At 33.5% G+C, this 23,184-nt stretch overlaps 2 protein-coding genes and 1 long non-coding RNA gene across 5 annotated transcripts in view; 1 reads left to right on the top strand and 2 right to left on the bottom strand.

Moving 5' to 3' along the window:
- The window catches only part of LOC149486846 (uncharacterized), a 32,457-nt gene extending 21,582 nt beyond the window's left edge, over positions 1-10,875 (bottom strand). The window contains exon 1 of the mRNA XM_089698463.1: positions 10,527-10,875. Coding sequence (XP_089554589.1) covers positions 10,527-10,763 — 237 coding nt within the window. The 5' untranslated portion in view covers positions 10,764-10,875. The remainder of the gene's footprint in view (positions 1-10,526) is intronic.
- The window catches only part of LOC149486837 (uncharacterized), a 332,103-nt gene that overhangs the window by 170,351 nt on the left and 138,568 nt on the right, over positions 1-23,184 (bottom strand). The gene's annotated exons all lie outside the window — the stretch shown is intronic.
- Positions 641-22,366, top strand: LOC149486845 (uncharacterized). 3 transcript variants are annotated; one of them, XM_089698521.1, is made up of 4 exons: positions 641-726; positions 15,917-16,419; positions 21,192-21,297; positions 22,169-22,366. In XM_089698521.1, exons 2-4 carry the CDS (start codon positions 15,937-15,939, stop codon positions 22,294-22,296), a joined length of 717 nt encoding a protein of 238 aa, XP_089554647.1. In that variant the 5' UTR covers positions 641-726; positions 15,917-15,936; the 3' UTR covers positions 22,297-22,366. The 3 variants fall into 3 exon arrangements, with proteins under 3 accessions (XP_089554647.1, XP_089554645.1, XP_089554646.1); XM_089698519.1 differs by lacking the exon at positions 641-726 and adding an exon at positions 14,521-14,789; XM_089698520.1 differs by lacking the exon at positions 641-726 and adding an exon at positions 14,521-14,789 and having other exon boundaries at positions 21,192-21,305; positions 22,169-22,357.

The following is a 23,184-nucleotide window of genomic DNA, read 5'->3' as shown; positions in this document are numbered from 1 at the left end:
CAATTATTACCTACTACAGGTTCCATATATTGTGCCCACAGATAATTTATAGACAGCCTGTTTAGCTTTGTATCGATAAAATCGTTTTGCGAAATTTGCGCACGTGCGGCTACATACAGATAATAAAATGTGTATTATATAGGGCAACATTGATTAAATACACGCATGACATTTAATTACGTACAAGGTATTATATGAACTGGTTAGTTAGCATTTATTTATCGTTCCTATACAATTAAGATGTTTCTAAAAATTATTTATAGAATCTTAATTACAGGATGTAGGTAGTTATTGTCTATAAATTTTAATAGGATTGATGTTAATTATTATCCACTTATTATTTGTTACCTATATTAAAAAGATTCACAATAAAAAATAATAAAAAAAATAAAACAAAATGCATGTTTTATCTGTTGTCGAACGTGACCTGTGTCATGCGAATTGCGATGATAATTAAAAAAAAACGAAAGCGCGCGAAACTCGAAACATGCTGTCGTGCGTGATGCGTCAGTTTTTCAGTGCGTTAAATTACTTGACCTTTGGAAATACGTACTTAAAATATTGCAATATTCTTAAATATGGGTAACTATTTGAACTTTTAAAATTTGCCATACCTTTACATATAATTTAATTCACAGTGCATCACTGTTATCAAGGAGGTTACTGTCAAATTTTGTGAAAATTGTAATTTTAATGAAGATGGTCTAAATGAAGATTTATAGACGGGTATGTTATTAACATTTTTTATAAATTATAGATCATAATTTTGTATAATGAATGTTGATTTAAGTTATTACTGTAATATTTTCGAGTTCAAACATTTGTGAAATATATCTGTTTGTGTTTTTAATTATAGAATGCTCTTCAATATTATAGACATACTAGCGGTCCGCCCCGGCTTCGCCCGTGGTACATATGAAAAATAGATGTTGGCCGATTCTCAGACTTACCCGATATGCACAGAAAATTTCATGAGAATCGGTCCACCCGTTTCGGGGGAGTATGCAGACTAACATTGTGACACGAGAATTTTATATATAAGATTATCATAATACAATTTTTATAATTTGAAATTTCTTGCTATTGAAGTAAGTAATTACTAGGAAAATTTATACACATCAATAGATAGATATACTTAGCATAAAAGAAACTATAAATAGGTGTAACAAAAAAGCTAGGCAGTACGACACTAGCCAAATCACCTAGGTCTCACCGCCCTTGATGGTATCTAGGCCATGCAGCAGGTTTGTCAGGCACATGTTACCATTGTAGAAAACATTTAAAAATGCTTGACCAACTTGACCTTAATATAGATGTTTTATTTAAAGGACTTTCATCAGATATCTGGTTATATAATGAGGAACATTAACCTGACCTCTGTATGGGTATAATGTTACATGTGACGCTTTGGATTTTATTTCCGATTTTTTATTAAATGTGCACTGTTGCGTAATATTTTTATGTGTTTTATGTGACCCTGTTTAAATTCAATGTTAATTTTTGAAATATGCAGAGCATTTTAGTTTATCACGTCTGTTTCGTTTTAAATTTAATGTGTCAGATATCTGTGTAATATATTGTAACTTAAATAACTTGTATAAAATCAAATAAATAAAACTTATTAATGTTTTTAGTCTAATAGCTTAATTAATTTAAAAATAACTTCATTCATTAAACTCTACATCATTTGTAATGCAAACAAGTTCTGTTGAACGAATAAAATTATTGGATAAAAATAACACAAACGAAAAAAGCGTTTTTGTTTTAATTACCGTCGCGTCGTAATATTTGTTTTCATTTATTACTTAATTTAACAATATTATTCCAATTGTAACTTAGGCATCTGAAATAAGTTTATCAATATCAAGTCCCCACTAGATTATAGATACTTTCTTATTTTCAAATGCTTAAGAATCCCACTACATTTTTTTATTACAAAGACATTGGAAAAACCAAACACTGTTTGCAATCGGAAGAAAAGCGATCATCAAATTAACATTTCGATCATAACCTTGACCCAAAGGGCAAAGCACCTTGGCATGATATGCCATACATTACATATGAGTGTGTGACAGACATCGTTGATCCAGATACATGTATATATTTATATCAGCCACACCTATACTAGTGCCCTTTAAAACATATTAACTTATGTACTAGGGCATAATAGTTGTTCTATATAATTTTGTAATTGTATACAAGAACTTATTTATAGGTAAATACCTATGTAAAGTATGTGTTACGATGACTTAACACAGCCTGGGAAATTAATGCAGTTATCAAGTGTTCTTCGTAAAATAATCTTATCATTAGAGTAATTTATAGTTTATAATATGAACAGAAAAATGAAAGTTCGAATTAAATACGAAAAAATATTTATTTCCAGAGGACAGAAATTACGATATTTTAGCTTTTTAAAATATCGTAATTTCTGTTTTAAACGCGATATTACCTAACTGTCCTTAACTTTCTTTTTTACAGCATTTTAATTTTCCTCAGTTACTTTGATTACATATTTGTAATGCTTATTTACGTGACATTTAAATCAAATAATACTGCTTCCGTAGATCTTTATTGCGAAATTGATATCTAATCTCTAATTTCTTATCTTCTGCGCTATAATAATTAGCCAGAAATAATAAAAGATTACTACTTTTATAATCTTTGAAAAGGAAAAACTCCCACATCCTACTAATATTATAAATGCGAAAGTTTGTGAGGATGGATGTGTGTGTGTCGTATGTTTGTTACTCTTTTACGCAAATACTACTGAACCGATTACAATTAAATTTAACACACATAGGGTAACTTGGATTAGCACAACTATGCGGGTTTTTCTTTGAAAACGCGTGCGAAGACAGAGTGGAAAGCTAGTAAATAATAATTGAGACGCCCCTTTCAACAAGCAACAACTTTTTCTTGTGTTTGACTTGACGTATCGTTTGATAAATCGCGTTTAAAATCAGTTAGAGTCTTTGGCCAGTTCTTTGGCATATAATGATAATATTATATGCAGTTACATATTTTGTAAAATTAAATTGTATACTGACATGATTTAAAAGAGCAACTATGGAGTTTCTTGCCGGTTCATCTCCGTAGATATTGCTTTCCGAATCGGTGGTAAATGTTAAAAATATGTAATGACGTTTCAAAAGCTTCTCGAAGAAGTCTAATTTAATAAACAAATATTTGAGTTTAAGTTTTGAGTTTAATTTCTAAGCGACAGACAGTCAGCAATGTGACAAACCTGATACATCTGACGGCATTGTAAGGTATACCTGTAACCCGGAACCCGTCTCACGTCGCAGTAACTAATTGCTTTTTATAGCGCTAATTACTGAACTGGATCAATGGCATCTAACGCCACTTGTGTTTGTGTTCATTTATGTATGTAGTTGCTATCGTTGTCAGAAGTTTATTCTACGTACTGTGGCTGAAATATGATTACCTAAGGAAAAGATGAAAAAAGAGAGAAATTTATTCGTTTTTAGAAAAGCTATTGATTAAATAGATAATATGATTATACTATTGAAGAACAGGAGGCAAACTTTTTACTTCTAATGATATGCATGTAATATGCCTCCGCATGGCAATATATTACTTGTCACGTTTTCGCAAATATAATAGAAAAGCGTCTTGTTCACATTAGCGTTTATTACCTTGTCTAAATTCTTAATGCTGCACTAATCTTCCTTATGTAAGCTATTAAAAAACTGTCATATCTGTATCAAGTTGTCTATAAGATTAATTTTCCATCGTTACTCAAGCTAACCTTGGCAATTTGGAAGCTGGGTCAAGATCACGCCTATTTATTATCTGTAGCAGTTGAATTGGACTGTCAAAGATTCTATCTGTCATTCTTTAAAATTGATCTGCTTATTAAATCAGCAGATATGGAGATAAGATTATGGACGAATTGAATTAGCATAAGAACCGTTCCTTCCTCTGTGAGAGCAGAATTTTACTAAAAGAAGTATGAGTGCTTATGAGTAATTCAATGCTAATTTATATAAGGTCTTCATCAAGTTACATATTTAATTATGGTTAATTTACTACATTGTTTAATACGTGTCATTTTCTCCATGAGAAGATTCCCTAGGAGTACCTACTTTGAATTGTAACTATAAAGATTTTGAATTAGGGTTGTTGGTGTACCTTAATAATAAATTATACATTTAATATCTAGGTTTTTTGTGTAACCTATAATTAAGTACATAGCGCAAAATAACTCGTGTTATAAAAGACAAGGTAATCTTAACTTCACGTTGAAAACTATTTAACTTGAAATATTTCGAAATGTATCGTATATTTTAAACAAGTCATTTCCACTCCCAGATACGTGTTGATATGGTAAATATGAACCTTGATATAAAATATGTTTTAATATTAAATGTTAAACTTGTTTTACTATGTGATGGAGCAATCGCTATACTTAATAATCAAAAAGCGGGAAACTGATTTAGATCAAAATTAAAGATGAACTAGATGCTTACCCCGACTTCTCTCAGGTAGAACGTCTTATTTAGTTGTAATGTTTGTTGTAATAAAAAATACAGTCTTATTATATTGAGTTATAAGTGGTATACTTTCAGTTGTAATTAAATAAATATAATAGACTAGATTTCCGCCCGCGGCTTCGCCCGCGTTTTCAAAGAAAAACTCGCATAGTTCCCGTTCCCGTGGAATTTTCGGGATAAAAACGGGATAAATTTCATTGTAATCGGTTCAGTAGTGTTTGCGTGAAAGAGTAACAAACACACACACACACATCCTCACAAAATTTCACATTTATAATATTAGTAGTACCTATGTGGGAGTAGGTGTATCAAATTAATTACATCGAGATTAGTACAAGAATAGTCACAAACAAATAATTAAATGGATTACATAATCCAAAGGTAATTGCGTAAGTGATACATTCCCAAAGCTATTGTTAATACACCATAAAGGCTAAAGCGTAATGGGAAAGTTAAACATTGATATTAATCGTACACAATAGATAAAAGATCTGTAATAATGTAACTTATTGAAGTACAAATAAAACCATTAAAAATCTGAGTTAAAAAATCCAGAGATAACGTTAAGCACATTGTTTACAATCTTAACCAAGTCCAGTTCAAATATTAAGTTTAAATATTTTAAGATCGCTGAAGCCAAAACTAACTAACCTTAACTTAAAAATGAAACGTAAATTCAAAACCACCAAAACATTTGTCACTACATACTATGTCTATGAAAAGAATAAGAAATAAACGTTATTTATTATTTACTAGCTGCTCCGCGCGGTTTCACCCCCGTGGCTCCTCTCTTGTTGGTTGTAGCGTTATGATATATACCTGAAAGAATTTTTCAAATCGGACCAGTAGTTCCCGAGATTAGCGCGTTCAAACAAACAAACTCTTCAGCTTTATAATATTAGTATAGATTTAAATCTGCGCATGTGATGACAGCACACATAATATATTGTGTCTATTTCAAATTAAAAGAGTCATCTAGACTGAATCAACCACAACTGTAAACCTTTACTTTAACTCCGATGTACCGAAGATGCAAGTTGCGAAACGGAGAGAGTCCAAAATTAAGGAGCCAAGCAATACTTAAGCTGTCAGCTTAAGATAAGATAATCGTAAAGTCCTTCGTTATTAAAGTCGCAATGTAAAAGAATATTGAAATAACTTCGATGAGTAATTTTTCTAGACATTTTAGTTTGTTCTTAGTTGAATCTGCTACATATTATGTATTAACAAAAAGTTAAGTGGTCTATACCAAACTTACGACACTTATACACTACGCAAAAAAATACCGACAAGTTAAAACTGTAGAAAAACATTGCGTTTTCGAGATAAAATTACAACCGTACATAAATCAGATCACAGCAATTAAAAAAATGTCAATATTATATTGAAACGGATATCCAGTATGAACAAAAACCAAACAATATTAAAGTTACATTCCATAAATGGTTAATGAATCGATTGGCTTGTTTTGGCAATCTTATGTTTTGCCTCGTTCTACTTATAGTTCACTTTTCCTACTGAAAAACATGAAAATTATCTTAAAACACATGTTTATGTTTTTACCGATTAATATGTTTTCTTCATTGATATTTACGAGCACGCAAGAAAAGAGAAAAGGCAAGAATTGCCGAAGTGCTGAGGGGCCGTTCAAGTATTACGTAAGCAGATTTCTTACCATTTTTTACCCCCCTGCCCCCCTTGTCATCAAAAGTAAGCAAAGCACTAACCCCCTCCCCCTATGCTTACGTAAACATTTTTAGTAATAAATGTTTTTTAATATTGTTACTTTTAAAATTGGAAAATTCATGAAAATATTAGGTTTAACTGATACACATAGACTATAGAGTAAATGACAAAAAATATAATCAGAAATAAAGAACATAATTAACATAAAGAATATTTTCGGAACACATTAACAGTCTTCAGTCCATAAAACCTGAATCCACGATTCTAAGTTATCGTTGACATTGGATTGCTGCTCAGTGTTGTGAGTCTGCTAATTCCCCCATAGAAACCCTTCACATACAGATATTGAAAACACCGTGTATCTTGTGACCAATTGCCGGAGTCGATCTTAAGAAATAAAATATCAATCATTTACCTTTTTACTTTGAGATAGGCCATCATATTTTTTACTCATAAGTCGTTTTAATTGTTACAGAACGTAAAGAGAAACTCTGTACTTATATTTACTCACCTTGGAACAAAAATGAAGCAGATTGGATTTATTTTTAGTCGCCGCTTGCAATTCTTCTTCAATTCTCTTAGATACAATAATATCTAGTTCCTTATCTGACTTTGCTTGTAATTTATAATTTCGCCAAACTTCGTTAACTAACTTTTGTACATTTTGCACTTTCGTCCCAGGATGAGATTTTTTAAAACTTTCGAACAGTTTTTGGTATAACTTGGATTTGACAAGTGAATAGCGCACGGTAATTTCCCTAATGCGCGGTAATTCCCCTAACCAGTTCTCAAAGCGAGTTCCTACGCATTAAATGTATTATTTGCGGGAATCCCCGAAAAAACTTAAATAACTAACGATGACGTAATCATCATCTAGACCCCCCCACCCCCCATGTCATCCAAAATAAGCAAAACAGAGACCCCCCCACCCTCCCTTGATGCTTACGTAATACTTGAACGGCCCCTGAGACAATAAACTCTGAGAATGTATTTTTATACTAGCGGTCCGCCCCGGCTTCGCCCGTGGTACATATTTACGTTTTCTCTCCATGAGAACCATCCTCGTACTTCAAGAAATATAATAAAAAAAGAATTATCGAAATCGGTCCACCCGTTCACGCGTGATGCCGTGACCAAGGGAAATAGGGATTCATTTTTATATATAAAGACAATAAGCTGACTCTGATTTCCATGAATTGTTGACATGACAGGATTCAGAGGAAAGAACAAACATCGGAGATATAACTTGGTAAAGGTTGAAGGGATGTCACAACTGTTTTTTTATAAGCTGTAGAGATGTAAAGATGAGCTGTAAAGATCGACCTATGTAAATTGTGCGTTACCCGAGATTTTCATATTCATATTATGTATATACCACAGAGGAAATTGAAATAAGTACGTTTGTAGATCTAAATATACCAACCGCTTTTAATTTAAACGAGATTTATGGTGCTGAAAAAGCGTTGACACATATTTATGAATCAATAATTTATTATGTCAAATGATCAGATTAACTTAATTATATGAATGACGTCACAATCGCATACCAAATATGTGACCTCGAACACCAAGTGGAGCTGTCAAAATTGCAGTCAGAAAGTGACTTTAACATTATGTTGATTCATCAGTATTTTAAAAACGTTACTTGTACAAGTGACACAAGAATTTTACTTGCATAAGTAAACAATTAAAGAAACTTGTCGTAAAGGAGTTGTGAGAAATTTAAGAACCACTTCAACAACTGATCGTCTGTAAGATTATAAAACAGTGCCACAATTTTAATGTAAATAAATAAAAACAAATATTCATCAGCGAGACAAGATAAATGAAAAATGTCCGGATAAGGATCCGATGGATAAGTATCGAGGATCCGGACCTTAAGGTTTGAAATCTGTTTAATTTGGAGGCTTTTATCCGAGTGTCATATCGCTGGCACGTTAACGATAATTTGCAAATACGAAAAGAAGTAAGACGATATTTCAGATCAAGCTGACAATATACATTAACACGTTCGCTGCGAAACAGGGCTTGAAACACCCTGTCCGTGTCTCGTCGTTATAGCGGTAGGAAAAAACTTAAACTTCTCTGTCGTGCGGTAGGCATAAATTCCATCTGGTTCAGTGTAGGAAAGTGATATCTATATATCTGAGATGTGCTATTGATTCCTAGTTCAATGGAATACCGACCTTAATACCGGGTTTCTTAGACCTCGTGCCGCACTGAACAAATAAAAATTCTAACACAGTGCGGAACGAGGTTGCGAACACCTCGTACCACCGCGCACCTCGTACCGCACCCTAAGCTAGCTTCACGCGGTTAGTGTTGTGCAACGCATTCGAGACTATTTGTGGAACAACTTATTGAAGCTTTTACAAAGAAGGACTTGAATGTGGATACAGGTACCTAATTTTCAAACTACTCGTTATAATAAATATCGTTAATAGAAACGTGAATGTGACATGTTGAGTAACTTTCTTCAAATAGGTTGATAATCATGATTACTATTAGTGTGTTTGTTCATTGAATCAACTAGCGGCAAATCCAAAACACCCGGCAATCGGTGTATGGCTCATCAAAATTTAACTCTTGCCCAAGTCAACAAGCCAACAAACAAGGCACATCATCTTATAAAGGGATCAAAGAAGAGGAGATGTGTAGGATGTTACGAAAAACTCCGCATCTTCTTAACAAGTCGTGAGGCCGACAAAAAAAGTAAAGGAAATTCTCACAGAATGCACTGGTTACAAACAATATTCTGGTTTGGCCTGTTTTAATAAAAAAACATCCATAAGTTTGATAAATAAATACAATTAAATAAAATCGATATTTCTTTTCCCATCACTAAATTATATGAAAAACTGCTATTGTTCAGTGCGGTATGGGGTACATCAGACCCCACATTTTATTTTACCCATAGAATCTAAACTAACTAATCTAACCACGGGCGGCGGTAGATTTAGGTTAATGAACTCATTGTTAATAATAATCACGACAAAAGCCGCACACTTTGTCTTATTTGGCGCCAAAAAAAGGATTTTGGTCTTCTACGGGCGGTGGGGTTTAATATGCCTCGTGCCGCCACAATCTCTGGTATAGGACAAGGTTTAAAACGACCCGTAACGCAGTAATGGAAAGTACAGATATATCTGTGCCGCAGCGAACGTGTTAAGCATATGATTAAAGTTTGATACTCGTAGCATTTACGTTTATAAGAACCAGTAGTTCGTCATCCTTATACGTGTTTTCTCTGATTGATATGCTAGATTTAACTTGATAAGATTTTAATCCCCATAAAAACTATTTGTTTCTGGTGTCTTTACAAAGTATAATATGCGAAAATGCGCATATTCCTCGCACTGCTCCAATTTTTCATCCTTAAATTTTATTGGTGCAATTACATACTGTAACAATTACAGAGATGCTCTTGTTTACTGAAAAAAAAAACGTTTCTTAACAAGATGTTACGCAAATCGCACCTTGTAACTAATTAACATATCAATGGAAACAATGAGTGCATTAGTCCTGGGTTTGTCCGAACTTTCTTCACTACACGATACACGAATTTGGACACAAACAACAGGTAATAGAGACTGGTTTACATTGACAGTTAGCTAAGTTTAATGGACCACCGACCTGTCATTTTAAAAGAGATTAGGTGTAAGTAAATATTACATAATTTGAAATGGCTGTTAAACTTAATAGCTCTGAGAGCAAGTACCCATTATCCGGTTGTGATTATCTATTATTGGTATCTTAGGGAAATCTGTTGGTGATCTTAGTCGAAATTGATTATAAACATAAGCATAATTTTTAGCCGCTCTATTTAAGGATTTATAAATAAGTAGATTAGCTATAACATTTAACTTAATAACGCACTTCCATTCTTAATTATGATGATGTAGATAAGGTGATATTACAATAAGGAATATGGTACAATCGAGCTGACGATAGGTAGAGAGCAAAACCCTGGTTAACATGTAGTAAACACATAACGTTTGGGCTCGTTTGATTGGTCTTAATTATTTCTGTTTATTTCTCATATAAGAAACCATGCTCTTAGTTCTCCAAAAGAGGACTTTTTTTTAGTTTCGATGAGAGCATATTATAAATTAAAAATAAATTTCTTTAGTATCTGATATTTATTTTGGAATTAAACTGAAATTTCAGCTTTTCCAAGCTGCGTAGCACAGTCTTTGTTCTGTTTTTTATTTGAAAGAAGAAATTTTAGGAACGCTCACGCTAATAAACGTTTTCAATGCAATTTTAGAGCAGTAAAAAGTGCAGTATATAACCAATATCTCTGGAATATCTCAAAAAGCTTACCTTATCCTCGTTCGAGACGCGCACAATAATTTTCAATTTGGGATTATGTTTTCTGTAGTCCTTCAGAAGAGCGTCGAGTTTGTCTCCTCTGGCCGTTCCCGCGTAAACGAGGTGTGTGCACTCCGTAAAGTCAGAATTTCGCGCGCTTTCCACGTAGCAGGCGAGCCGCGCGGCGCCCGCGCCTGCGCCGTCCGCCGACCACACCGCGGCGAAACCCAACAAGAACCATAGCCACATGTTTAAAAAAAATCAATCTGTCATTCCGGACGCGAATTCTATATTTTGATTTTGGAAGCGCGTTGGTTGTTTGAACAGCGCAGTACGAGTGGCGGGTTGGCCGCGGCCGGTCACACTCATAGGCGCCCCCGCCCTCACGGTGGTGGCCGCTGAAGGCCGCGCGCTCACCGTAACTCGTAACTGGAGCTTGCATGCTTTCATGTCACTCTTACGCATATGTCGTAATCCTTTGACGTTATTTTTTTCTGACAGCGAACTTTTTGCACGCAATAAATCTCGACTTGGACATTTAAAAAATTTACTCTGAAAATCAATTAACGTTTGCGAAATGCAATGGTATTTATTGCCGTTTCAGAATTTGAAAAAACAAGCTACTTTTAAGAGAAAATAAATGTATTTCGCACCGCAAGCGTTAATTGCCAAATTCAATAAAAAAAAATAAAGCTTTTTGGATATTTTTACCCGACTACGGCAAAGCAAAAGGATGTATTTCGCACCGCAAGCGTTAATTGCCAAATTCAATTAAAAAAAATAAAGCTTTTTGGATATTTTTACCCGACTACGGCAAAGCAAAAGGATGTATTTCGCACCGCAAGCGTTAATTGCCAAATTCAATTAAAAAAAATAAAGCTTTTTGGATATTTTTACCCGACTACGGCAAAGCAAAAGGAGGGTTATGATTTTGACAGGCTATGTATGTATGTATGTATGTATATATGTATGTATGTATGTATGTATGTATGTATGTATGTTCATCTGTTCCCTCGTAACTTCTAAACTACTTATCAGAATTCGACAAATGACATATCATTAGAAGCGTCTTAATTGTCCGCTGGTTATAGGCTATATGGGGTTTCACAAAGTCTAATGTGGCGCCCTCTAGCGGACAAAACATACAGAGTAAAAAAATAAAGTTAAGATAAATATGCCGTGTTTGGTATCATTTGAAAGCTTTTTACTTGCACATTTTGAACATATATATATTGCTAGCATTTGCTTGTGACTTTACCTGTATTCATGGGCTGATTGCATATAATTCACATCTTTTCGTTCATAGCTTCTTTATTAGTTCATCAATTTAACTTTTGTTTTATACTTTTTCAGCGTCGTTTTTTGTCGTAGTTGGGTTTTAGTTGTTTTACTTTTTATCTTGTTACGTTTCCTAACAAAATTTGGTCGTAGATCTTCCATCGCTATATACAGACGTATTCATATAATCATAATATTATAGACTACAGTGTGTCTATCAAAAATAAGTTGAAACGTCCGTCCCTATCTATGAAAATAGGTACTTTTTAGCATATGAAGCAAAATGCATACCAAAGATTGCAGATAACGCGCTTGAAAAAGTGAAAACTATCTTAGATAAATACTTTAATCTTTGTACCAAATTTTGTACAGATGCCTTCAGCTGACATGAGATTGAGCAAATATTTTCAATTCATCCTTACAAACTATCGCGTTTATAACGTCAATAGGATATTAGGATTCGTCAATCACTGTTATGGCACAAGGAACAGAAATAGAATTGAAATGCCATTTTTCCGATTAGCTAAAGTTAAAAATTCATTTATGGGTCAAGATATACGCTTTTACAATAGAATTCCTCATAATATTAAAGAGTTTAGTAGTTCTCAATTTAAAACTTATATAAAAAATGTACTAGTTCAGAGAGCGTACTACAGTATTCAGGAATATATGGACGATAAAAACCCATGGAGGGTTGTCGCGAAAAAACCACAGGACAGTTCTTTGGCATGTTATTTTAATATATGATGTTACATATGTATTTTGTAAAATTGTAAAACTGACATGATTTAAAAGAGCAACTATGGAGTTTCTTGCCGGTTCTTCTCCGTAGATACTGCTTTCCGAATCGGTGGTAAATTTTAAAATATGTAATGACGATTCAAAAGTGCTTCTATAAGAAGTCTAATTGAATAAATAAATGTTTGAGTTTGTTTGAGTTTGTCATATGCACCAACTTTATCTACAGACATAGTTCTATCGATACCGACCTGGTTATCAGTTACGTCTTACATCACACGCTAATAGATCAAGTTGTGAATAAGATCCGGAATATAATATCGACGATTGTAATGAATCACGCCTTACGCACTGCTTCCGCCGATGGATAAACATGTATTTTAGATATGTCTCAATTTGTAGGGTAATGGGGTAAAGTTGGTTTGTATGAAGTAACCTCTGGAAGAATGAATTGCAAAAAAAAATTTCATCGATAGAAAGGTACGTTGCTAATGCTTTAGGTGGTGTCACATGTCACATAAAATGAAAAAAACTTATTGTTTTGATTGTTACATTAGGTTTAAATTATAGTCCTTTTTAACTTTGGTGAACCTGGGATTCGTGAAAAGGCTAAAAAACGATAATTTTCAACAATTTAAGTATGTTTCAGTATAACTTTTATAATTTGTCTTTATATAAATCCTCCAGGATACATTATTTTCAGAAGTATAACTTATAAGTACTTAATAACGGTCATTTTTATTTAAACTGCTAGGCTTTGAGCTTTCAGCAGGATACCTGTCTATATCTATATTCATATTCTCTCCAGAGATAAAACCATGTATTGCTATTTGTAATGCTCACATAGGCTTTGCTATTACTACATAATACTAATTCTTAATTCCTCATAATACTATTATGCAAGAAGATATCACCTCGATATCATTCACACCGGAGCGATTGAGTAAGGCACACGCAGCTTAAGTTTCACAGCGAATATGTAATATTTAAACGTGATTTAAACTCTCTGACTCTATTATACCTAATATTTAAATCTTATTTATTGTTATTAAAAAATATTTATTATATGTCTGTGATGTGACCTTATTTCGACAAAAGCTCTATTCCTCAGAGGCTTGCCAACAAGAAACATGAATCAGGGAAATGAACAACTATGCATTAAAAAGTACCTTTCCTGTTCCCTAAATATTATAGTCGAATAAGAAGATGGACGGTGCCAACAACTTCTATTAATATTTTCACCTATTATTTAAATCGCAAATATCCTATTATCGAGCATTGAGATTTGAGAGGCTCAGTGGTGAGGACCTCGGACTTAAAATCGATAAGTCGGAGGTTCAAGACCGGCAAACGTGCAGAGAATATTTTAAATTTTTTCGATTAATCTGCACATGTGGATAACATCACCACTACTCGAATACGTGAAGGAAAACATCGTGAGGTATGTCAAAAAATCAAAAGTTTATCATGCGACATGTGACATCTGCAAATCTCTGCATTTGGCCAGCGTGGTGGACTGTTGTCTGAACCTGTATGGGAACATAATATATGGGCTGATGATGATGTCAATTTTAAACATCTGCAGTCTAATAAGCAATAGACGATGCAGGTAATCTATGAATAAGAGTCAAACTATCAAGCTGTATAAACGTATAATCAAATGTATACATGATAAAATTAATTAATTGAATTTTGATAACACATTTTTATTCACATAAAAACTACTACGATAACATAATATATCCGTGATAATTTTTCTTTATAAAAGTAAAAACAAAACACAGTTTACGAATTAATTATAATTTTGAATATTTTTCATTAATGCCACATCACTTTGAGGAAAAGGACACGATTGTATTATACCTATTAATTTTAATCTTCATATACTTGAGTAAATATAAGTCCAGTGCACACGCTTTTTCCTGCAAGCCGATATAATCATCTCGCTCCAACTTCACGGTAAAGTGAATAACGGCGTCCTTATCAGATAGCGAGTGGTAGCGTGCAAGAGGCCCACCTCTGATAATAATCAAAGGAAGATATTGATGAAAAATAGATAAAATATCAGTGTGAAAAACGTGCCGACTCATTGTGTTAATAAAGTGACGCTGCTAAACTGTAATCTTAAATACACATGATTGGTATTGCGCGACTTGCGCTCGACCACGCAGCAATTGTTGTTGCTGAAAATGTCGTTTTCCGGCAAAAACTATAAACGTACGCGATGTGAAAACATAGAAGAGCTAGTGAAGGAATCTAGTGAGTGATTTTTGTTTTGAATTTGTACGTTTGTGATTGGAAATTCTTCGCGTACCTGCTTATATTTGACAAATTCAGACGTTGTATAAACATAAAAAATAAGGATGCAAAAATTCTTTATTTGGAACAAACTTGTGAATTGTTTGTTAATATTTTTATTATTGGTGGTAAACAAAATACATATCTGATCAAAGTTACAAAATACAAATCTAATATTTACTTATGACATAAAAGTTGTATTGTTTCATTAGCGATGCCGAAAATTTATACCAATATACTTAGGTAATCTATTTTTTGTTGATATCTATTGATTCATAAATTATGCAAGTTTATTGACTCTACATGATTCATACAAAAACACAATAGGTATAACTTAGATATGTAATTAATAAATAAATATAAACATCCGTAAATTTAATACTTTTAATTTCTAAACTAATTTAAATATTTACATGTAATGATAACAATGAAAATGGACATTGTGTTGAGAACAAAAACAAAACACAAGACTAACTACAAGAGCCATAATTTTCTTGTTTCGTAAGATAGTTAACTTGAAATGATTCATTTGTATAACAACGCGTGACTAGAATCACCTATATTGAGGAAAAAATTCAAACCACGTCAGACTATAAAATAAACATAGCAGACGTTTCAGTGTTAAGAATAAAAATAAATAATGATGACTGTTCAATTAATGTTTTGGACGTTTTTATGTATAAGTTACGTAGTAACTATTTGGTAATATGTCGTATTAGGCCTTCAAAATATCAAATATGTTATGAAAGGGAATATTTCTAAGACAAATAAATAAATAAAATTATTTTTGCAAACTTACATTTAAACTCAATAGAGCCGGACTCCCGAACTAGTTTTACCTGTGACTCGGGAGTTATTTCTCCAACATTTAGATTTACTTCGTATGTTGTATCGCATTAAGAAAAAAATTATACGACCACAAAAAGTAAAATAATGAAGAAAAAAAATACATAAGCAAAACTTGTGACAAGCCCTAAAATTTAAAACAGCGAAAGACATGCATTTGCAATTTACATGCCATTCGCCTCTCTAGTAAAACATTATTCTTATTCAACTACTATTAATAACTAAACCCCAGTTGTTTACAGGTACCAAAGAGATCATAACCATGTTCGAGCGGTACGCACCAACCGTGTGCTTCACCCGGCTGAATGAGCACACATTCCAGGTGGACCTGCGCATAGAGGCGCGCCATCTCTCGTACAGCTTCAAGCTGGGCGAGGAGCAGGAGTGGGAGAGGAGGGACGGCAGCAAGGTGAGGATGTCACCACATAGCCACGTTCGGAGGTACGCACCAACCGTGTGCTTCACCCGGCTGGACGAGCACACGTTCCAGGTGGACCTGCGCATAGAGGCGCGCCATCTCTCGTACAGCTTCAAGCTGGGCGAGGAGCAGGAGTGGGAGAGGAGGGACGGCAGCAAGGTGAGGATGTCACCACATAGCCACGTTCGGAGGTACGCACCAACCGTGTGCTTCACCCGGCTGGACGAGCACACGTTCCAGGTGGACCTGCGCATAGAGGCGCGCCATCTCTCGTACAGCTTCAAGCTGGGCGAGGAGCAGGAGTGGGAGAGGAGGGACGGCAGCAAGGTGAGGATGGAAGAATAGATATTAGGGGTAGACTTCATTAAAAAAATGTGTCATAGAGCCTTAAATAACTTTAAAATCCTTTAAAAGTTGTTAAATGGAAATGCAGATTATTGCACGGGCCCGGTGTGATATGTGATGACGTATCTATTGGTTAGTGTGTAGACAATTGTAAGTACCGGTAGTTAACCTAATAATGTATGCACTTAGGGTGTGTCGAAAATACATCATTTTAATAGACGGTTTTGTCTTAGCTTTCATTATTTCTATAATTATAGAATAATTATGTTATTTCTGATACTATACCTTATATAATAATGGAAAACAATTCCCTATCGAGATAATCGAATATTTTCACCGTCATCATGAACTGGTGCAAAATGTTACCTAACTGATAATACAATATTGCATGGAATAAACTTAGATTGTGTGTTTTAAATGCAATTAAAATTACTCAAACTTGCCGATAAATAAAAAGTAATGCATGCAAAAGGATTCATGTAGAATTTTCATACAAAAAAACAGAAACCAAAAATATGGATTTTTTGTCTGTATGTCTTCCTGTGTTATTTCGAATTTTATACGAAAACGACTAAACGGATTTCAATGCAACTGACTATGTTACAGAAATAAATAATATAAATAACATATTTCATAGCGTTCATATATGAATAAGTACTTTCATGTTTGGAAAAAGTAGTTTAGTGTGATGAGCACTTTCTGATGATCTATGAAAATTTATAATCTAGAACACCAGATGCGCAATGCCAAGACCTTGTATGTAATTATTTTTATGTGCAATTCCTTTTCAACTGTTTACGCTACTCTTACAAAAATACTCATGTCTAAGATTAAAAAATGCTAATACAAACCTGTTAGTACAGATAAAAATTATTGCAGATATTTCTTAATCTTTTGAAAGTACAAAATTACTTAAATGAATCGCAAGAGTACGTGGGAAATTTGGCTCCGTATACATAATGTAACCAATTAATTAGTAATTAACACTAAAATAATGAGAAGAATTTGCAAAATACACGAGTAATAACAAAATATTTGAGATTCCTCCACATCCATGGCGAATTTGGAAGCAGTCAAATACTGTACAAATCTGCCGTAATTATTATATTGAAGCTTCAGCTCCTATTTCTATTGTTTTCAAAGAAAACTAATCTTACCTAGACCCATTAAATCGAATGCCCATTTCAAAACTTAATGTTTTCACATCAATAGATTACCTACAATCTATCGAAAAATACTGCGTTATATTGTAAGCAGCATGTTCACCAATTTTCCACAGACTAAAATTTTCAAAATGTTGACATATATTATTTTACGGTAGGTAACATAAAATCACTATGTACATTTAATTTGAACTGTAAAATCATACATTATGTTACATTTACAATACATTATGCTGAATCTTATAAAAACAAATAATGAAATGGAGAGGTACCTACGGGAATGAAGTAGCGGGCACGATATAGTCATTACATATAAAGACAATAATTAGTAGTAGGTACATAATATTTATGTCTTCGTTGAAACCCCCAAAAAAGTACACTTAACACGATTCTTCAAATATTTGATAAGCACCATACACTTTTCTTTTTTACGATAAGATATAACAAAGGTTAATTAATCCCAAATAATGTTAGAAATAAAGACAATGTCCTGAGAATGTTAATGACATTATATTATACTAGCGACCCGCCCCGGCTTCGCACGGGTGCAATGCTGATACTAAATACACTACAGAAAAACTGTGAACGTTGCATATAAAAACATAGCGACCCGCTCCGGCTTCGCACGGGTATAAAATAGATAGCCGGGCGGCCGGCCGGTACCGCCGCAAACGCTACGTCCCGCAATTTTTAAATCTGTAATATCTTCGAAAATATTCACTTAAATCATACGGTGTAAAAGGCCATATAGATCTATATTAAATGAACAATGTATTCAAGGTATTTAATTTGTTAAGGATTAATGCTGTATTGGTTAAAATCGCATCGAAAATTTGCCATTATTTGTCGTAAAAAGTAAATGACAAAAAAAAGTTATTGTGGGTTATCCATAAGAGATAGACATATATACCATCGCGGACTTTTCTGTAGATCTTTTCAATGTGTATAATACTTAGAACATTATTTTGATAAAACTCGTAGGGTTTAGCCTGCGTTTGCAATGTAAGCGGAGAAAATGTAATTTTTTACGACATCACATTAGAAATCTCAAAAATAACAGTACTTCTCCACTATTCAATGGATGTTATTATACATATAAACCTTCCTCTTGAATCACTCTATCTATTAAAAAAAACCGCATCAAAATCCGTTGCGTAGTTTCAAAGATTTAAGCGTACAAAGGGACATAGGGACATAGGGACATAGGGACAGGGAAAGCGACTTTGTTTTATACTATGTAGTGATAGTGATGATTATACTACAGGAGCGGAGCAGAGCGGTTTCACCCGCATTGCTCCGCTCCTGTTGGTCGTAGTGTGTTGATATATAGCTTATAGTCTTCCTCGATAAATGGGCTATCTAACACCGAAAGAAATTTTTCAAATCGCACCAGTACTCCTGAGATTAGCGCGTTCAAACAAACAAACTCTTCAGCTTCATAATATTAGTATAGATTATATTTAAGTGAATCCTACGCACACGAACATAATAAAATAATTTATGCGTAGCAAGTGCTACTTTGCGACATATGTCTTTGTTTTACTGTGTGTATATTGTATTACTCCCACTAATGGAACCTAATGAAGTGGTTAGTTTTCAAAACAATTTCACACCCACACGCTGGTAATTCATAGTGTTGAAAGACGAAAAATCTCTTCAAAATTGTACGTATTTTATTTTGATTATAACTATTTTCCTGTGGCTTTACTAAAATTACCCACTAGCTGTGCCCCGCGGTTTTACCCATATTTCTCCGCTCTTTTTGGTCCTATCGTGATGATAGCCTTCACAAATATTTTTTCAAATCGGACCAGTAGTGCCTGAGATTAGCGCGTTGAAGCAAACAATATTTTACAAAAAAAATATATTATACGAACTAACAATACCCAATGATAATCGCAAAGCATAAATATAAATTAAAAAAAAAAATGCATACTATTTTATTTATATTTATTAAGCATAAAAACCTCGTATAAATAAAACGCCGACCACCGCCATACATTACGCTGACCCAAAACGTATAATCCGCGTACTCATTGTATTTTAAATATATATTGTTCAATTAATTATGGAGCCTGTCGTAAACAGTTCTTAACGACAGGTGATGTTATGTAACATACTGTTTATTACAATATGTAGGTGTGGTAGACTGGATTTTCGACTGAGAAACAAAATCCTTAATTCCCACGGACTTTTACAGCTTATAAAAAGCTTATTGAAAAGAACTAGCTTTCCGCCCGCTACTTCGGCTTTTATAGGAAGCTTCAATGGAAATGGAGCTTTCACTGATGATAATCTGTCACTTCTTAGCGTCCTTACTAGTTACTATTTCTACCTAGATACAAATATCATAATATCATAAAATTGCTCCTTTGCGACGTGAAAGAAATACAAACACACGCATTTCCAATAGTAATCTCAAACAGATGATTATTCTAAACTCGCATGGGCGTGACACACGTAGGGGTGTTTCGGGTAGGTCATGCAATCTAGCTCTGGGCCACCGTTGATTGTCATTCCTAGAACACTCCCTGGATTTAGGTATAAGGGCTTTACAACTTGGAGATTTGATGAATTTTGTATATCATAATATTAAGTTATGATTACTTTCTGCACGAAACTAGAAATACAAAAGGATGATATATTAGATAAAGATTGGTACACACAAGAGGTTATCACGTACACACACGGAGTTTAGGCATTTTTTTATCAAACATCTAAAACTGAATGTCATTGTTACGGAGAATAATCAAATTCGCTATCTACGATAAACATGCAATTTGAATTATCAAATTATATAATGGGATACCAATAAAAAACTGTAAACCTAATCCTTGTTATTAATTTGAAGCTTATTCAATACTAGTTTCCATCCGTGGCTTTGCCCGCGTGGTGTTTTGATAAAAGGTAGCCTATGTTCTCAGGGTCTAAACATTGTCTGTGCCAAATTTCATCAAAATCGGTTGAGAGGTTTAAGAGGGAAAGCGTAACAGACAGACAGACAGTTACTTTCACATTTATAATATTAATAGTAGGGATAGTAAGGATATGATTTTCTTCACCTTCACCTTAATCTAGTATCAAGCTATTTAATCTGATTCAGAAATATTAAAAATGTTGTGTGGTTTTATGAAACCACGGTAAAAGTGAAACTGTTCGAACGGTTCCGAACACTGCTTTGTGTAGCGCATGTCGCGTGTCGGTCGGCTGCCGAGTAGGTATACCTACTCGGCAGCCGCGATACACGCGACATGCGCTACACAGACCAAAAAGTTTGAGACGATGTAATATAAGTTTCACTTTAAAAAAATTTAAAAACTATTACCTACATTACATACTCATTCATCAAATATATCTAATCTAATACCTTTAACCTTATAACGACCAATCTAGTAATTTATTACTTACTAATTCTTCTTATAATCCGAATCTCGAAAGCAGCTCTTTTTCCTGAAAATAAATAATATACAGGGGATTTCGAGGGTAAATTGACCTAAGTATTTAATGATTCTAAGTCCTTTAAAAAATACTCTTTTTCCAGGTTCTAATAATTTTAATCCCAAAACTATAGCATTTTTTTCTAATTCCCAGTTACGAATAACATACCTACTGGAATCCGACAACGTGCTGCATCAGATCATCAAGCTACCTGACGGCAAGACGGCTTACTTCAGGCGACTTTTCACTGATAGAGAATGTATTATGGTAAATATTAGATTTAAAATAATACTTTATTTTATTTATTTTTGTGATACTTATTTTTGTTATTTTAAATGCAACAATTTTTAGTGATAAAATTTCTCAAAATATGTGTATAAATAATTACATTTTTTAAATTACAATTTTAAATATACCTAGTAAAAAGTATGACAAATCAATAAAAATATGGAGCAATTTAAATGGGTATCAAAATCAAATTAAATACCTAATAAATGACTACCATTACATTAATTATAGTAAAAACATATTAAATTTCTACATAACTACGTAAAAGTATTCAAAAACCTTTATTAGCCATTTTTCCTGTTGACATTATTTCTAAAACATAACCTTGACTCAGTAACACTATTTACTACAATTTGCAGATTTTTTGCAAAATAAACGAGTTCACTTTCCGTTATACACTTATGTACTTTATTTATTATTTAACATAGATTTTAGACTTAGATTATGAAAAAGAATATAATTATTATGTTATAGTTATTAAAATCTTAAATTGCAGTACAGGCTATATCTTCTTCTTATATATAAAATTCTCGTGTCACAATGTTAGTCTGCATACTCCTCCGAAACGGGTGGACCGATTCTCATGAAATTTTCTGTGCATATCGGGTAAGTCTGAGAATCGGCCAACATCTATTTTTCATATGTACCACGGGCGAAGCCGGGGCGGACCGCTAGTTTGTTTCTAAAAATCGGAACATGCGGTTACCTCTTATAGACCAAAATTGTAATATAGTCCGCAGACGAAACCACGGGTAAAGCTAGTATTTGTATTTTGTTTATTTACATTATATAATAAATTTTCGTAGATATTTACGATAATTCAACATTTTCTTTGATTCCAGTCTGTGACATTAGACGACACGCCTCACACCGCAACCATATACTACGAGCAAGTTCCGTGATCTTCTGTGATATAAGACTTTTATTTTGGGTTTTTACCCGCTTTAAATCCAAATTAATATTTTTATAATGTACGTTAAAATCACGCAAAATTTTAGTTTGGTACATGTATTATAAGACTGTGTTGTAAGTTATCGAGTATTGCTAAAATGTATGGAATAAAATATATTTTTTAATTTATGTAGATGTTGTTTCATTTCGTTGATATCCTTAAAGATTATAAATATAGAGTCATGATAATCTGAGATGATAGTGAACATGTTGTTTTTATACTAAACTAGTGGTCCGCCCCGGCTTCGCCCGTGGTACATATTTACGTTTTCTCTACATAAGAACCATCCTCGTACTTCAAGGAATATAATAAAAAAAGAATTATCGAAATCGGTTCAGCCGTTCTCGAGTTATGCGCTTACCAACACATTTTGCGATTCATTTTTATATATCTTAATACTATTATAAAGGCGAAAGTTTGTATGGATGTATGGATGTATGGATGTATGGATGTTTGTTACTCTTTCACGTAAAAACTACTGAACCGATTATAATGAAATTTAGCACACATATAGAGGGTAACTTGGATTAACACATAGGATAGGTTTTATCCCGGAAATCCCACGGGAACGGGAATTATGCGGGTTTTCCTTTGAAAACGCGGGCGAAGCCGCGGGCGGAAATCTAGTATTAAATAATTTTAAAGGTATTCGAATTATTTTTAAAAAGTAGAGCTGATATTTTTTATCGAAACAACGCATGCTTAAAAAAATTATAAATTAATTGCATTACTTAAAAGCATATATAAGTTAACTAGATTTGAGCCCGCGGCTTCGCCCGCGTTTTCAAAGGAAAACCCGCATAGTTCCCGTTCCCGTGGGATTTCCGGGATAAAACCTATCCTATGTGTTAATCCAAGTTACCCTCTATATGTGTGCTAAATTTCATTGTAATCGGTTCAGTAGAA

This window comes from Colias philodice, chromosome 8 (assembly GCF_061535455.1).
Source record: "Colias philodice isolate Cphi_HAF_F1 chromosome 8, ilColPhil1 Martin Lab GWU primary, whole genome shotgun sequence".
NCBI classification, from domain to species: domain Eukaryota; kingdom Metazoa; phylum Arthropoda; class Insecta; order Lepidoptera; family Pieridae; genus Colias; species Colias philodice.
This window is presented reverse-complemented; position numbering and strand designations above follow the sequence as displayed.